This window comes from Oncorhynchus kisutch, linkage group LG14 (assembly GCF_002021735.2).
Source record: "Oncorhynchus kisutch isolate 150728-3 linkage group LG14, Okis_V2, whole genome shotgun sequence".
NCBI classification, from domain to species: Eukaryota; Metazoa; Chordata; class Actinopteri; order Salmoniformes; family Salmonidae; genus Oncorhynchus; species Oncorhynchus kisutch.
Window position 1 is genome coordinate 51,507,585 of NC_034187.2, and position 19,093 is coordinate 51,526,677.

The 19,093-nt window shown below is 41.1% G+C and overlaps 1 protein-coding gene across 4 annotated transcripts in view; it reads right to left on the reverse strand.

The window, feature by feature from the left end:
* Positions 1–6,145: 6,145 nt before the first annotated feature.
* The window catches only part of LOC109903740 (oxysterol-binding protein-related protein 10), an 87,483-nt gene continuing 74,535 nt past the window's right edge, over positions 6,146–19,093 (reverse strand). For all 4 annotated transcript variants that reach the window (XM_031788532.1, XM_020500637.2, XM_031788533.1 and 1 more), the window contains 4 exons: positions 13,494–13,680; positions 11,515–11,697; positions 8,492–8,645; positions 6,146–8,115 (listed from right to left, as the gene is read on the reverse strand). In XM_031788532.1, coding sequence (XP_031644392.1) covers positions 8,023–8,115; positions 8,492–8,645; positions 11,515–11,697; positions 13,494–13,680 — 617 coding nt within the window. In that variant the 3' untranslated portion in view covers positions 6,146–8,022. The remainder of the gene's footprint in view (positions 8,116–8,491; positions 8,646–11,514; positions 11,698–13,493; positions 13,681–19,093) is intronic.

Consider the following 19,093-nt stretch of genomic DNA (forward strand, 5'->3'; position numbering starts at 1 on the left):
TGCATAGGTTGTTTTTTACCCAAGTGAAGTTTGGTTCAAGCTCTTGGATACATTGCAGTGAAATGTTTATTAATGTACACACATTCATAATATCTATTTGTGAGCAGATCCTTCCAAATAAGCCACAGTCACTATCCTGTTTTGGAAACGCCAGTCCCATCAGACAGTGATCATGTATATTGACTGTATCAATACCTGCGCTTGTCTTGAGTTCGGTGTGCTGAGGACTCTAATCAAAATCATGCATCTGATTATTTCCAGTAGTTCTGGTCACATCCCTAGTAATTCAAGAACACAATTGGGGCCCGATTCCGACCCAAGTTAATTAAGCGCTTGTGAATGGAACGTAATTCCTTTTTATGCACGTTGTGTATTCTGACCTTGAACTTAAGTATTAGACTAGCTTTCTATTCACCGGCTATTCATTTGGGGTGGAGATCGAAAAAGCGGAGGTACACTATCAGTCAAAAGGGTTTTTCTTTATTTTTACTATTTTCTAGAATAATAGTGATTTCAAATCTATGAAATAACACTGATTACATGTGTTAAACAAATCTAAATATATTTTAGATTCTTCAAGTAGCCACCCTTTGCCAAGAGTGTGCAAAGCTGTCATCAAGGCGTTCTCTCAACCAGCTTCATGAGGTAGTCACCTGGAATGCATTTCAGTTTGGTAAAAGACCAAGTCAGTCTTGTGGCAAGAACAGCTCAAATAAGCATTGCGAAACGACAGTCCATTACATGAAGGTCAGTCAACACGAAAAATGTCAACTTTGAACATTTCTTCAAGTGCAGTCGCAAAAACCATCAAGCGCTATGATGAAACTGTCTCTCATGAGGACCGCCACAGGAATGGAAGAACCAGAGTTCTCTGCTGCAGAGGATAAGTTCATTAAAGTTACCAGCTTCACAGAGTTCAAGTAACAGATGCATCTCAACAAACTGTTCAGAGGAGACTGTGTCAATCAGGCCTTCATGGTTGAATTGCTACAAAAGAAACACGAGCATGAGCAATGGACATTAGACCAGTGGAAGTTTGTCCTTTGGTCTGGAGTCCAAATTGGAGATTTTTGGTTCCAACATCCTTGTCTTCTATGAGACACGTGGGTGAACAGATCTCCATGCTCCATACAGTTGGAAATACACATTCGGAGGAGGTGGTGTGGGGGTGCTTTGCTGGTGACGCTGACTTATTTAGAAATCATGGCACGATTAACCAGCATGGCTACCACAGCATTCTGCAGCAACACGCCATCCCATTTGGTTTGTACTTAGTGGGACTATCATTTGTTTTTCAACAGGACAATGACCCAACACACCTCCAGGCTGGGTAAGGGCTATTTTACCAAGATGGAGTGCTGCATTAGATGACCTGGCCTCCACAATCCCCCGACATCAACCAAATTGAGAAGGTTTGGGATGAGTTGGACCGCAGAGTGAAGGAAAAGCAGCCAACAAGTGTTCAGCATTTGTGGGAACTCCTTCAAGACGGTTTGAAAAGCATTCCAGGTGAAGCTGGTTGAGTGTGCAAAGTTGTCATCAAGGCAAAGGGTGGCTATTTGTTGAATTTTAGATATAATGTATTTAGATTTTTTTTTTTTTTTTTTTGGTTACAACATGATTCCATATGTGCCATTTCATAGTTTGTCTTCACTATTATTCTACAATGTACCGGTTCCAAGTAGAAAAAGCATCTACTTCATTTTTTTTCTCTGATTAGAAATTACACCATTCTCCATGCACTGTAATTTACAATTTGATAAGATATAATAAACTGAGTAATCCATTTGGACAAGGGAATTGTAAATATAAATGACACTTGTTTTAGATATAGTGAGTGATCTCCAAAAGTATTGGGACATTGACATTTTTTGTTTGTTTTGGCTCTCCTAATCCAGCATTTTGGATTTGAAATTATATAACGACTGAGGTTAAAGTTCAGACCGTCAATTTTAATTTGAGGGTATTCTCATACATTTTGGGTGAAACTTTTAGAGATGACAGGACTTTTTGCACATGGTCCCCCAATTTTAGGGGACCATTTTAGGGATCCCTAGACTTTTTCCACGTTTTATTACAGCCTGCATTAAAAATGTATTATAGAGATTTTGTCATTGGCTTATACACAATACCCCAATATTGTCACGTAGAGTTGTTTTTCAAGTCATTAAGTATTCAACTCCTTTGTTATGGAAAGCCTAAATAAATTCTGGGGTAAGCATGTCGCTGTTAGTGTTAAACATGAGTTTTGAATGACTACCTTGTCTCTGTAAGGTCCCTCAGTTGAGCAATGAATTTCAAACAGATTCAACCACGAAGACCAATTCCTCACAAAGAAGGGCATATCTCTTTGATTGTGGTGAAGCCTGTACATAATAAAAATTATAAGGCATGAAAGTCATTCATACATCAATGAGGTCGCTCTTGCTGCTGGTGAGTCCCTGATCCACCTCTACGCAGACGACACCATTCTGTATACTTCCGGCCCTTCTTTGGACACTGTGTTAACAACCCTCCAGGCAAGCTTCAATGCCATACAACTCTCCTTCCGTGGCCTCCAATTGCTCTTAAATACAAGTAAAACTAAATGCATGCTCTTCAACCGATCGCTACCTGCACCTACCCGCCTGTCCAACATCACTACTCTGGACGGCTCTGACTTAGAATACGTGGACAACTACAAATACTTAGGTGTCTGGTTAGACTGTAAACTCTCCTTCCAGACCCATATCAAACATCTCCAATCCAAAGTTAAATCTAGAATTGGCTTCCTATTTCGCAACAAAGCATCCTTCACTCATGCTGCCAAACATACCCTTGTAAAACTGACCATCCTACCAATCCTCGACTTTGGCGATGTCATTTACAAAATAGCCTCCAATACCCTACTCAACAAATTGGATGCAGTCTATCACAGTGCAATCCGTTTTATCACCAAAGCCCCATATACTACCCACCATTGCGACCTGTACGCTCTCGTTGGCTGGCCCTCGCTTCATACTCGTCGCCAAACCCACTGGCTCCATGTCATCTACAAGACCCTGCTAGGTAAAGTCCCCCCTTATCTCAGCTCGCTGGTCACCATAGCATCTCCCACCTGTAGCACACGCTCCAGCAGGTATATCTCTCTAGTCACCCCCAAGACCAATTCTTTCTTTGGCCGCCTCTCCTTCCAGTTCTCTGCTGCCAATGACTGGAACGAACTACAAAAATCTCTGAAACTGGAAACACTTATCTCCCTCACTAGCTTTAAGCACCAACTGTCAGAGCAGCTCACAGATTACTGCACCTGTACATAGCCCACCTATAATTTAGCCCAAACAACTACCTCTTTCCCAACTGTATTTAATTTTTATTTATTTATTTATTTTGCTCCTTTGCACCCCATTATTTTTTTTATTTCTACTTTGCACATTCTTCCATTGCAAAACTACCATTCCAGTATTTTACTTGCTATATTGTATTTACTTTGCCATCATGGCCTTTTTTTGCCTTTACCTCCCTTCTCACCTCATTTGCTCACATTGTATATAGACTTGTTTATACTGCATTATTGACTGTATGTTTGTTTTTACTCCATGTGTAACTCTGTGTCGTTTTATCTGTCGAACTGCTTTGCTTTATCTTGGCCAGGTCGCAATTGTAAATGAGAACTTGTTCTCAACTTGCCTACCTGGTTAAATAAAGGTAAAATAAATAAATAAATTCTGTAAAAATGTGGCAATGCGTTATGTTTGAAGCAAGACTAATACAACGCATAGTGGTGGCTGCATCATGTTATGGGTATGCTTGTAATGGTTGAGGAGTGGAGTGCTAAGCACAACCTCCCTGACCCAGTCTGTAAAACTTCCATGTTTCAAGCAGACCACCATAGTCCCTGTGCCCAGGAATGCCAAGGTAACCTGTCTAAATGACTATCGCCCCGAAGCACTCGCATCTGTAGCCATGAAATGCTTTCGAAGGCTGACTCACATCAACACCATCATCCCAGACACCCTGGACCCACTCCAATTAGCATACCGTCACAACAGATGACGCACTCCACACTGCCATTTCCCACCTGGACAAAAGGAACACCTATGTGAGAATGCTGTTCATTGACGTTCAACACCATTGTGCCCTTCAAGCTCATCACTAAACTAAGGACCATGGGATTAAACTCTCTCTGTAACTGGATCCTGGAATAGGCAACATGCAGCAAGTCTGAAACCAACAGGACACTGAATAGCTTATAGCCCCAAGCTATAAGACTGCTAAATAGTTTATCATCTATCCCATTGCCTAGTCACTATTTACAAATCTACCCCTGCACATGGACTCAGTACTAGTATCCTGTCCTGTGCAACCTGGTCCTGGACTTTCTGACAGGCCGCCCCCAGGTGGTGAAGGTAGGAAACATCTCCACCCCATTGATCCTCAACACTGGGGCCCCACAAGGGTGTGTTCTCAGCCCTCTCCTGTACTCCCTGTTTACCCATGACTGTGTGGCCATGCACGCCTCCAACTCAATTGTCAAGTTTGCAGACACTATTGGTAGGCTTGACTACCAACAACGACGAGACTGCCAACAGGGAGGAGGTGAGGGCCCTCGGAATGTGGTGTCAGGAAAATAAATAACCTCTCACTCAACGTCAACAAAGGAGATGAACGTGGACTTCAGGCAACAGCAGAGGGAGCACCCCCTATCCACATCGACAGGATAGTAGTGGAGAAGGTGGAACGTTTAAGTTCCTCGGCGTACACATCACAGACAAACTGAAATGGTCCACCCACACAGACAGCGTGGTGAAGGCACAACAGCGCCTCTTCAACCTCGTCACCTACAACACTCAAACTTTTACAGATGTACAATCGAGAGCATCCTGTCGGGCTGTATCACTGCCTGGTATGGCAACTGCTCCGCCCACAACCTTAAGGCTCTCCTGAGGGTAGTGAGGTCTGCACAACGCACAGGGGGCAAACTACCTGCCCTCCAGGACACCTCCACCACCTGATGTCACAGGAAGGCCAAAAAGATCATCAAGGACAACAAACACCCGAGCCACTGTCTGTTCACCCCACTATCATCCAGAAGGCGAGGTCAGTACAGGTGCATCAAAGCTGGGAGCGAGACTGAAAAACAGCTTCTATCTCAAGGCCATCAGACTGTTAAACAGCCACCACTAACATTGAGTGGCTGCTACCAACATACAGACTCAAATCTCTGGCCAATTTAATACATTTAATAAAGGTATCACTAGTCACTTTAAATAACGCCACTTTAATAATGTCTACATATCCTACATTACTCATCTCATATGTATATACTGTATTCTATACCATCTTGCCTATGCCGCACGGCCATCGCTCACCATATTTATATGTACATATTCTTATTCTTTACATTTGTGTGTATAAGTCAGTCATTGTGAATTTGTTAGATATTACTGCACTGTCGGAACTAGAAGCATTTCGCTACACTCGCATTAACATCTGCTAACCATGTGTATGTAACCAATAAAATTTGATTTGATTCATTCCTTGTGTTATTATTTTTCTATTTACTCCTTGGACTCTTATTTTCTCTCTGCATTGTTGGGAAGGGCCCGTAAGTAAATGTTTGACCGTTAGTCACGGCCATGTGGTTGTTGCTGTGGATCATTAGTAACAGTAAAAAAAGACATGTAGGCTAATTCAATCGTTATGGAACGATCATAACAGTTGGAACCCAACGAATGGCACAATACTTGGCTGTGTCATCACAGTATTGCCGGAACTGACCAGGATATAGCCTACTATTGTACACTAATCTTCCAACATTATCTTGTGTTAAAGAACTGAATGTGGCAATTTTCTGAATGACTCAAACCACAGTTCTTTCTTTCGTGCGTAAAGGCTCTCCAAACCTGTTTTTTATGATTCATAAACACTTTCCGAACCCTAAATAATCTACAAGATCTGAGTATTCTTAAATCGACCAATTGGTGCTGAAACTGAGACAAATATTCATATATTTAGATGGTTTTATTTCAATGATCCCTAACATTCTGTTCTCTCAATATATTCTATTGAGTCTTTCGACAAAATTCAAACTGAAAGGCACACCGTATTTAAAGGGATGGCTAATGTATTGAAAACCCTATTGAATGAAAACCAGGAAGTGGGATGGTAATTCAGCAGTTTAATTTATTCAGTGCGTGCAAGGGAACCACACCTGCAAAGCCCGGTAGGCACTTTCATAAGGTAAGTCTGAATACCAACTATTGAGAAGTGCGTAGGAAAGGCATGCGTGAGAAATGCGCAATTTTTTAAAGTTGGAATCGGGCCCTTCTCCAAATTACTCAGTAGCTGCAAGAAACTGGACAGCTACTTTTCATCCCTGCTGATTTTCTAATTTGGACTGTAAGGAGATCCTGACGTTAATAGAGACACCATGATAGTACTACAATGTAATGCTGCAAGACACAGTCTAAAGTCATGGATGGTTGAAATGACTTCACAACCAGAGAATATAGATCACTATCACTATAATCTAGATCACTATTCTAAGACTAAAATATGGAGCAAACTAAAAACAAAGATGTTCCATTAGTTGTTTGGCTGAATAATAAATATAATAAAGGCAATCAGATACAGCGCATTTGGAAATATTCCGACCCCTTTTTCCACATTACATTTCCAGTCTCATTACAAACGGTCTGAATACTTATGTAAATAAGGTATATATTTTTATTTATACAATTGAAAACATTTCTAAAAAATGTTTTTGCTTTGTCGTTATGGGGTGTTGTGTGTAGGTCGATGAGGAAATTGTTTTATTTAATCCATTTTAGAATAAGGCTGTAACGTTTGTTCCATTACAGCCTTATTTTAAAATGGATCAACATAATAAATAAAAAAATCCATCAATCTACACCCAACACCCCGTAACGACAAAGCAAAAACAGGTATTTTTGCAAATTGTGGAGAAAGTCAAGGGGTCTGAATACTTTCCGAATGCACTATATAATAGTATTTAACTAAATGTATACACAGTATATACTGTACGTCAGTTAGTACATTTTGTGAAAATGTAAACGTATAATAGCTATGCATGACCCAAAACATCCCCTCTACCACCACCACTGTACCTCATATCCTGTCAACAATATAATTCAGAAGGACATCTGGAGAGACTGTGCCCCTCTGTGAGAATGTGGTTGTGTCTTCCTGTGCACCTCATCCATATTCAATGCAGAGGCAGCCCACTGAGATATTAGCATGAGGAGTGCGTGAGCTGGGTACAGCCCCAGCTTAATTATGTGACATCAATGCCAACCTAAGGACACGTCCCTGGAAGGAGGAAAGACCCCACCGGGAGATGGACAGTCCGACACGCCGTTGGAACCTAAAGAAAAGACAGTGACGGTGTGGTATTACGACCGCAATAAGTGGGGAAGAGAGTGATGGGAAATCTGTTTGCATGGAAGAGCTGAGGCAGACCGCTCCGTTCAGGAATGGTCAAAACTCCTTCCAAAGGTTGGGATGGGATAAGGATGGGTGGAATGGAAAAGTGGTAGGAAATTGGCAACTTCTAGTCATCAGCATTTGTTAAAAACAGGACGGGAACTCATGTAACACAAACGCATCTCTGCCATGATCACGGTTGTATTCCACCAACACTGCAATGGACTCCTCCTGATTCCATCTGATGCCATCTGCATTCTTCTACCATTGCATTCTGATGCTGCATGACAAATAAAGGCGATTGGACCAAAATGGACCATGTACGTGTCAACACAACTGGTACAAAATACAGGTGGCAAATCATATCATACTGTGCATTTGCAAAAAATCGAAATGCTCTACCTCGAACACTATAAAAATCGTTATTTTTCCCGCCCCACCCACGTAGTTCAAAGTGGAAACCACTTTGGCACCTTGATCCACATGAGTGTGTCCTTTGTCCATGTCATTAAGAGTCAGTATCTCAGGTCCCAATAGAGAGTGGCATCACTCCCTCAATACGCTGTTCCGTCATTATCCTTCCCCTGGCCTAGTCCCTCATTTAGGGGGATAGAGGCACTCTGTTAGAGCAGTCTGGTTCTTGTGCCAGTGAGATTTCCACAGAGTATTGTGGTAGATCCAGCCTTCTCCCTACAAGGCAAGAACAAAGACACAAAAACCAGATGAGCATCCGTGGTTAAATTGAGCTGGATTCACCTGGAGCCGGGCTCCTGCACCTTGGGACAAAGCACCCTTAGTGGAGGTACCAACAACCAGATGTATCCGGTTTTCAGGGATAGAGCTCATTCAACCCTGCTCCATTTTCCGCTGAAAACCGGATGTGGGACCTCCGCTCAGGCGTTATCTTTCAGGTTAGGTCAAAGAGCCGAGCTCCAGCACTTCATGGGTCCAGAGAGACAAGCAGGGTAAAAAGTCAGATAAAAGGTATGATCAACCAAAGTAAGGGATACGATTGAACATATAGTTTTATATTTAACCCCGGCTCAACCTCCTCCTGGAACGGTACCTTTTTGCTGAAATATGTGGGTGTCCAGGGCGAGTTATCCGCAGCTCTTTGCGTTTCCTCCCTTCTCTGGCGCTCCTCTAGACGATGCTTGTGTTCCGTGGCCTCGTCCATGTTCCCCTCCTTCAGTGACTTGGTGACATGCTGCCATAACCGCCTACACAGACACATAAACAAAATGTATATAATTGGGAATCACGAGCCCAAGATGAGTGGACAGAGCATGACATTCCATTCCAAGACCTACAGATTCTGTAATTGACAGTGCCCCCTTTCAACCAATCACAGAACAAACTGCTCTTCCCTATCATCCTGTTACAACTCTAAATGCGCTGCTAGTTGTCAGCAGACCCTTTTTATGGCTTTTTAAGGTCATCAGAAGCAAAAGGACAACTAAACCCATTTCTTCACTGTATTAAAACTGTTGGACTCTTGACATGTTGATATAACCTGGAAATATATATACTGAACAAAAATATAAACACAACATGGAACAATTTCAAATATTTTACTGAGTTACAGTTCATATAAGGAAATCAGTTAATTGAAATAAATTCGTTAGGCCCTAATCGATGGATTTCACATGACTGGGAATACAGATAGATATGCATCTGTTGGTTACAGATGCCTTAAAAGGAAGGGGTGTGGATCCCAAACATGCTCAATGTGTGAGATGTCTGGTGAATATGCAGGCCATGGAAGAACTGGGACATTTTCAGCTTCCAGGACTTGTGTACAAAAGATCCTTGGTACTACATGGGGCCATGCATTATCATGCTGAAACATGAGGTGATGGTGGCAGATTATTAGCACAACAATGGGCCTCAAGAACTTGTCATGGTATCTCTGTGCATTCAAATTGCAATCAATAAAATGCAATTATGTTCATTGTCCATAGTTTATGCCTGCTTGCCCATACCATAATTCCACAGCCACCATGGGCCACTCTGTTCACTGCGTTGACATCAGCAAACTGCTCGCCCACACAATGCCATACACGTGGTCTGCGGTTGTGAAGCCGGTTAGAAGTACCGTCAAATTCTCTAAAACGACTTTGGAGGCAGCTTATCATAGAGAAATTAACATTCAATTCTCAGGTAACAGCTCTGGTGGACATTCCTGCAGTCTGCAGTACAATTGCACGCTCTGTGGCACTGCAGATTTTAGAGTAGTGCACCTGTGTAATGATCATGCTGTTTAATCAACTTTTTGATATGCCACACCTGTCAGGAGGATGGATTATCTTGGCAAAGGAGAAATGTTCACTAACCGGTACGTAAACAAATTTGAGAACAACATTTGAGAGAAATGAGCTTTTTGTGCGTATGGAACATATCTGGGATGTTTTTATCCCAGCTCATGAAACATGAGACCAACACTTTACATGTTGCGTTTATATTTTTGTTCAGTGTACATTGTGATACTTTTCCTCATGTTATTAAAAGGTATAATGTGGATTTTATAACATAAAATGTCTGGACTTTATCATGGTCAAATTTGGACTCCACAGACTACGTATTTCATCTTAGCGATTGTTTTTCTTTATCAAAACTCCTTTAAAAATTCTGTGAACACTTATGAGGAAATCTCAGGTTCATCTCATATGAGCAGTAAATGTGTTTTGTTCCCCGGATCAACTGGGCGGTCCCAATGACATTGTCTGTCCGTTAGAGCCCACCTTCTCAAAGAACCCCTATAAATTAGAGGTCTTACTAAACAGAAATCAGATCAGGTGCGAAGACACATCATTGGAAAATATGATCCCATCTTCTTGGAAACCACACGCAGATCAAGGAAGCCTTATCCAACTCAGACAGAACAATCCCCTAACAGGAACTCTGCTGAAACTGAAAAATGGTTCACTCATTACGAACCACAGTCTTCAACGCGCTCAAAAGGGGAACTAAACCAAAATGATATTGCACCAGAGTGCCTTAAAACACTATCCATTTGGACTGAACAAACTGAGAGCTGAACTGAGAGAGACAGGGAGCCTATGCTTGAGCTCCGAAGAGGGCCTTCTTCGACCGAAAGCGCCAAACACCAGGACCCCTGACCGACCGTTTTTCCCTGTGTACCGCTCTATCACAACAGAAACTCAATTGAACCAGATGACAATCACATTCAAGTAAATACCTCATTGCATTGACGCTGTGTCTGTGTAAAAGTGGTGGCAGTAACTGATTATTGTAAGACTGACAGCCTAGCCAAGCCCACTGGCGACTCCTGGTGGAGGAACCTATAATTTCACAGTTGTGAGGTTCTCATTATTTCCCTCTCAGTTGATAAGACCATCTCGCCCTCAAAAGTCTGGTGAATGTATGTACTGTAGTATTTTCTGAGTTCAAGTGCGGAAGTTCATGTATACTGACCTGTGGAGATTCTCACCTCGATAACTGTGTTTTAATTCCGGTAGCCTATAACCCTGTTAACTACCTCATTTTTCAGCTTTAGTCTAGTAAATAAAGACGACTTTCAGAAGGAGAATATAGAATATAGTATATAGTAGAATATAGAATATAGAATATAGTAGAATATAGAATATAGTATATAGTAGAATATAGAATATAGTATATAGTAGAATATAGTAACTGACGTTTTAAGACTATAGGTGATATAGGATTGGTGCAACGGTTAAGGGTAACTACTGACATAGTTGATTAAAAGGGACATCTCTATGTAAAAACCCTTAACGGTGCTCCAAAATGAAGTACTAAACATTCGGTCAATTCATTATTCCAGTAATTAGTCAATAAATGATCTTGAATATCCACAGCCAGCAAAAAAACACACATTAGGTAACACGATGGCTACTATAACGGCTACTGTGCAGTATACACCATAGCAAAAACATTTAAAAACTTTCTGAAACGGAAAACAAAAATGTATATTTCTTATTGGACAAGTCCGGATAGTCCCTCTTCGTTTCAGTCCTGTTTACTTCTGTTTGGTGCCTAATGAACACGACCCTGGTCCACTAAGAAGGGACCGTAAAATACAGCATTTTGGACCCAGGAGCATCTTACCTGGACTCATTCCGTCCCTGCTTTTCCACAGGCCGGAGCTTCTTCTTGATGATTGGCAGTTTGGTTGTGTCAATCACTTTGGTCTCCCCACTACTATAGGTGAACTCCAGGGTTCCGTTCCACTCCCCCTGGGCCTTGCACACAATAGTGTTGGTCGGATTGTGTTTGATCTCTGCAGTCACCCTGAGAGGAACATAGCAAGCAATGTTCAGAAAATTCCTTTTGTGGCAGCCCATCTCGTTGCTCAACATTACTCTTATGATATATTGTGCTGCCATAGTAATATTGAATTACAGTGAGGTCAAACAGTATTTGGACAGTGCCATGTTTATTTATTTATTTAAATAAGAATAGAATGTTTGAAATGTATGTAACATTCTCACTCATCATGATTCACAATTCACTCATGATTATCCGTAATCATGGTAGCATCCACATTCATGTAGAAGTGTCGAGAAAAACATATTATATTCTTATTTACAATAAGAGTGGCTCCAAAATTAGACAATGCATTATACACCATTCATTTCTCGTCTGCTCAAAATAATCTGAAACGCAACCCAAAACAAACTGCAAAACGCATCCAACAAGTTTATAGTCAGAAGCTTGATGTGGTCATTTGCATGTTAGAAATATTGGACCAAATAACTTCACTTTTGACTACTTTAACACACATATAAGTGAATTTGTCCAAATACTTTTAGTACCCTAAAATAGGGGGGGCCTATGTACAAAAAGTGTTGTCATTTATTAATGGTTTAACCCTAAAAGCACCAACAGGTGATTGGAACTGATGGCAAAATGACACTTTCTGTTAAACAGTAACACTTCTTATTTTATTAATCTTTCATAACACAAGTAAATGGTTTCAATTGAATCCCCCAAAATAAGCATATCATTTAACACTTTCACACATGTAGTCAAATCTGACATTTAAAAATAGACAGGTTTTTTGTTTGCGTTTTCATGTTTTGAACAGTTATTTTGATCCATTTCATCCATAGCAACTTGCCATGAACATGTCTTTGTTATCCATTCAAAGTGTTGTGTTCCTGTGATACTCAGGAGGTTGGGAAATTGGTGATTGAGCTAATCTGACATAACGGTACAACCTTAAACAGCCACTGATATATTAGCGATATGGACACTGGTGCTGTCAGACTTTTAGCTCTAACTTTGGGATGCTATGGGCTATCAACTCAGTTCCAAATGCACCCGAAAGATGAGACTCAACTTGGTATAGAGACATCGACTGGAATTTAAATATGTATTTACATTTGAGTCCTCTTCGTTATACTAGTGGGTGCCACGTCCAAATCGACAATTTCCCAAATCTGGGGTGGCTCAATAACTATATATTTTCAAGGTACATACATCTACCTATATTCCAAATGTGGTGCTTTAATCACAAACTTGTTTTTATTTTATATATTAAGTCTATATTTTCAGGGACCATGATTATACAAAAGAGAGATTTATTTTTCGTTTTACACAGATATCAACCTTAAATGGTGTTTTTATGTCGGTAACTAGTTGCTTGACAAAAAATGTCAAGGATAAATAAAAAAAGAGCATTCAAATAATCTCTCTTACACAGAGAAAGAGACAGACAGAGAGACAGAGAGAGAGAGAGAGACAGAGAGACAGAGAGACAGAGAGAGACAGAGAGACAGACAGAGAGACAGACAGAGAGACAGACAGAGAGAGAGACAGACAGAGAGAGAGACAGACAGAGAGAGAGACAGACAGAGAGAGACAGAGACAGAGAGACAGACAGAGACAGACAGAGAGAGACAGAGAGAGAGACAGAGAGAGAGACAGAGAGAGAGACAGAGAGAGAGACAGAGAGACAGACAGAGAGAGAGACAGAGAGACAGACAGAGAGAGAGACAGAGAGAGAGACAGAGACAGAGACAGAGACAGAGACAGACAGAGAGACAGAGAGACAGAGAGACAGAGAGACAGAGAGAGAGACCCACCTGTGTACCTTCCCTCCATAGAAAGGCTTGGTATGGAATGTGACTGTGGCTGAGTAGCCGCTCTTGGCACAGTTGATGGTGACTTTGCCACCCAGCTCCACCCATGGCACGGTGAGGATGGAGCGGGCGTAGGCACAGGGCAGCGTGAAGACGTACTCCTCGTCATGCTCCAGAAGGCATAAGGTCCCTTTGGGAGCAGAGAGGGAAAGATCAGGGTCAGGTCAGATAAAGGTCAGCATCTTACTGGTGCTGGTCTCATCCCAGGCTGTTTCCGCTCTCTTGGAACCTCTTGCAACCATTTGTACATGGTTGGTTAAGTTAAGACAATGAGTGACAACTGACAAGGAGTTGATATGATAGCGCAAACAGATTGCTTATTACTCAATCTGCATTTGGATCTAACCCAGAAACTTACCCTTGCACCGTGTTGCTCCTTGTCTATAATGTACAATAAGATGTTGGGAGTCAGTAATTCAATCAAACGATTTAGTTTGGTATGTGGCTCTTACTGATTTTCCTTTCAAATCAAATCAAATGTATTTATATAGCCCTTCGTACATCAGCTGATATCTCAAAGTGCTGTACAGAAACCCAGCCTAAAACCCCAAACAGCAAGCAATGCAGGTGTAGAAGCACGGTGGCTAGGAAAAACTCCCTAGAAAGGCCAAAACCTAGGAAGAAACCTAGAGAGGAACCAGGCTATGTGGGGTGGCCAGTCCTCTTCTGGCTGTGCCGGGTGGAGATTATAACAGAACATAATTTCAATTGGTTCTGTTCCTAATAGCCCGTCACTAATCTAGATGACCCTTTAATAAAAATGTACATGCCGTAGAACACTGCAGAAGCTTTTGCAGAGACCACTAGGGAAAATAAATGGCCACATCCTCTGCAAAATACAGTATTTCCATACCATAAATATATACATTCAGCCTCACTAACAACCCCCCCCCCCCCCGTTACTCAGGAAGAACAGAGGACGCCCACTGTGCACGACCCCAGATCGCCCCATGCATTGATTTCTCTCCCTTTGTGATGTTCACAGTACCATCTTTTGGGATACGTGGACTGGATTCCCCATAAGGGAGGACATTAAAAGTTAATGCACAACATCTCTTCACCTACACAGCCTGTTGGGTCATAAGGTCATGGGACATATAGTACAAATGAGCATTCCAACCAGCCCCTGCTCTGTGGGTTGCCCATCTATTGCTTTCTTGTCTTACTCATAAAACCAATTATCTTCCACTGCAAAAACACCTATGGGGGTTATCACTTAACCCAAGAGCAAACCATAGGAAAGCATAGAAAATGGCTTAAGCATCTAGTCAATGCTATCGCCCTCTACTGTTAACTATTAGCTTTCGTATAAGCAGTGCAATCTCCTTGAATGAAATCGGTTTGAGTTTGCAACCGTAATTACCACAGAACACCTGATTAAATGAATGTCATGCCTGTGGTCGTACATGTATTATTGCTAACTACTATAATTGAGTCAGTAGAGAAATCATGTGGAAGTTCATCCCATGACTGCCTGGCATATACTCTTTTGGCTATATTACAAGTGGGGAAAAAATGTATTTCGCAATCGATCCTTCTCCCCGACCCTCTGGTCTTACCCTGTCCACCTCTTCATACTGTGTATGCAATGTACTGTACTGTCCAATGTCACTGAATTAATACTGTCTTTGGTTGAGAGCATAATAAGGCACAAAAAAATCGAGCATTTACAAACCTCACATTGACCCACCGTGCTGTCTATGACAACCCACAGCCACTGCAAATCACAGCAGGACAAGATTGTATCTGATACATGCTTACTGTACTCTCTTCTACACCAAATATCATGTTACTCAGCACCAAGCAACGCAGCACTAAATATCAGCCGCTCAAAAAAGGTTTATCTTTTCATTAGAGGCGCATTACTCATCCAGATTCCAAACCACACAGGCCTCGAAATGTGAGAGGGTCACCGTCGTGCTTCGAAAGCAATCCCACGGTGAACGCACAAATCCTGTGGTATGATTCACCAGTTATTAAAAAAAGGTACATCAAACATTTTCCTGGCATGGACAAAATAACGAACGAAGTTCAGGAATTTTTGTGGGAATTCAGGTAATCAATTTATTGTAAAATGTCAAAATGTTTTCTTAGAATGCACTCATATATACATTTTCTAATGGTATCAAGGTTTTTAAAAATATCTTTCGTGTAAAAATAATGAAAATTATAAGTGCCTAATTTGCATAAATACATTGGGAGTATTTGCATATATGAAACATTAACATAAAGTGGTGGAACAGGACTTCAACCACCAAAAACTTGCTCTGCCTAGGCACCTCAAACTCAACTCTTGGACTTCAAAGCCTGTTCCGCTCTGTTTTTTCATGGTTGCCCTCTAATCAGGGACTGATTTAGACCTGGGACACCAGATTGGTGCAATTAATTATCAGGTAGAACAGAAAACCAGCAGGCTCCGGACCTTGTCGGGTAAGAGTTGAATACCCCTGGCCTAGGTCTACCTGCACTCACCTGCGCCGTCTAGACAGCCTCATTAATTACTGTTGTTGTCATGTTCTGTTGCATAATTCAACAAGTGTGTGTCACAGCAGCCTTCGCTTTGGCTCCCCCTCCTGGCCAACTCAGGCATTCGGCGTTGCCGTCATTTTAGCTGACGCCGAACCTACTCCTGGTAAACGCCCTTCACTCATCAACCCTGGACTTGTCTCATCATCATCATTACACACACCTGGTTCCAATCCCCACTCTATCACTATAGTGCCATTTGTCTTTGTCGGTCATTGCAAATGTTACTTGTTTTCCTGAGAGAAATCTCTCTTACTATTTCCTGAGTACTTTATATTTTGCACTTTGGGTTCGCCCTGTGCCTTTTTGTTTATGAAGATATATTTTGAGCACAACTGTGCTTGGGTTTCATCCCGCTTTGATCTATGGTGCTTAAATATATTCAGTAGTTCTATACCTGTGACTGCCTCCTGCCTACTCCTCTCTACACCAGTGACAGTGTGCCAATAGCAAGATAGAGGATTGGATTGGCTCTAGATTACATCCTCTCTATACATACTTTACAATGTTTGCGAAATCAGAAATAATATCACTATAATCAGAGTGTTCATTTTAGGAAGTTTTAATTTCAGTGCAGCGAATTTGTAAACATTTAAAATGTATTAAAATGATTACTTTTTTCAATTCCACAACACCCATCAAAAATAAAGCTGTCTGTCTTCTCTTGTGATGTGTCGAGAAGATGCGTTAAGTGACCCTGTGCATCTTTCTTTTGGTGTTTTTCAGAGTCAGGAGAAAGGCCTCTTTAATGTCCTACATTTTCAGAACTGTGACCTACCGTCTGTAAGCTGTTAGTGTCTTAACGGCCGTTCCACAGGTGCATGTTCATTAATTGTTTACGGTTCAATGAACAAGCATGGGAAACAGTGTTTAAACCCTTTACAATGAAGATCTGTGAAGTTATTTGGATTTTTACGAATTATCTTCGAAAGACAGGGTCCTGAAAAAGGGACGTTTCTTTTTTTGCTGAGTTTATGATTTGAACTCAATCATGTACGTACTTATGGTGTCAGCATTTAACTTCTTATGGCTGGGGGGCAGTATTGAGTAGCTTGAATGAATAAGGTGCCCAGAGTAAACTGCCTGCTACTCAGGCCCAGAAGCTAAGATATGCATATTAGATTTTGGATAGAAAACACTCTAAAGTTTCTAAAACTGTTTGCATGATGTCTGTGAGTTTAATTAAGGCTAGGGCAGAATACTGCCCCCGTTGGTGAAATGCGTGCCCATAGTAAACAGAAAAGAAATCTGTTAAAAATTGCTAATATATGCATATAATAAATATTATTGAATAGAAAACACTCTAAAGCTTCTAAAACCGTTTAAATTATGTCTGTAAGTAAAGCAGAACTCTCAGGGCACTCATTCTCCCAAACTCTCTCTTGTCATCCAAAAAGTTGGCCCAACTTTGACGTCATCGCCCCCACCCTTCCCAAGCACCTACGGTCCTGGGAACACTTCCTATGCCTTCAGCGCGGTGTCCGCTTTCAATGGGGCTTCTCATTGTGTGAATCGCGCGTTCACAAGATTAATGACGGGCGAATCCTTTCGGTCGCGCGAGAATACAGGTTACTCTCACGAGCAATCTGCGCCTGTGCTGTCTTTCTTTCAAGATTGATTAAACGATGCGTGTGTTTCTCTTTGTCCTGAGAATTGCGGTGAAGCTATATAGCATGCTAACGCTGTGTTCTGAACCAAGTTTGACAAGTTTAGTCGACATATAATATGTAATTTCGACGTTTTGGTGCGAACTAACTTTACTTTTTGGCTGCATTTCAACCGAAATATGTCGTGTTTGATAACCGAAAGACACAGACTTCAAAACTAAAGCTGTTTTTGGTAAGTATAAACCCTTCCAGGTCTTCTGATGGAAGAACAGCAAAGGTAAGGGAACATTTATGTGTTAAATTTGGGTTTCTGTGGAGGAGCCAAAATGCTAATTCCTGAGCGCCGACTCACATTATAGCCTAGTGAACGAAATCTGTAAAGTTAAAAATAAATGTAACACAGCTGTTTTATTAAGAAGAAGTGTATCTTTCTAAGTATATGTAGAACATGTATTTTTAGTCAACGTTTATGATGTGTATTTCTGTTATCTGGCAGAGTTACCATAATTTCTCCAGGCATTGTTGTAGCATTTTTTAGCCATGACCTTCTATGTAAACCGTGATTTATGGATATAATTAGCATATTATTGAAAAAAACATAAATGTACTGTATAACATGTCCTATTCCTGTCATCTGATGAAGACTTTCAAAAGGTTAGTGAATTATTTTACTTTTAATCCTGCTTTTGTGATTGCATCTATTGTTCTACAAAATGGCTATGTAAATTAGCCTATCTTTGGTGGTGGTTTGACATAAATATGTGCTATGTTTTCGCCGTAAAACATTTTAGAAATCTGACTTGGTGGCTAGATGAACAAGGTGTTTATCTTTCATTTGAGCTATTGGACTTGTTAATGTGTGGAGGTTAAATATTTCTAAGAATATTTTTTGCGTTCTGTGTGCTACTGTGTCAGTTGAGCAGTGGGGGGAGGTGCCCTAGCGGGACGTGTGGTGCCAAGTAGATAACAGAACTCATATGGCAGGCAAAAACCTGAGAAAAAATCCAACCACGAAGTGGGAAATCTGAGGTTTGTAGGTTAAGTCTTTGTCTATCCAATATACAGTGTAAAATTTGGTCCGATTGCACTTCCTACGGCTTCCACTAGATGTCAACAGTCTTTAGAACCTTGTTTCAGGCTTCTACTGTGAAGGGGGAGCGAATAAGAGCTGTTTGACTAAGAAGTCTGGCAGAATGCCATGAGCTAAGTCATGTGCGCGGCCGTGAGAGCAAGCTCTGTTCCTTTTTATTTCTAAAGACAAAGGAATTGTCCGGTTGAAACATTATTGAAGATGTTAAAAACATCCTAAAGATTGATTCTATCCATCATTTGACATGTTTCTACGAACTGTAATATAACTTTTTTGACTTTGTCTGGACTAAGTGCCTGCACCTCATGAATCTGGATTTG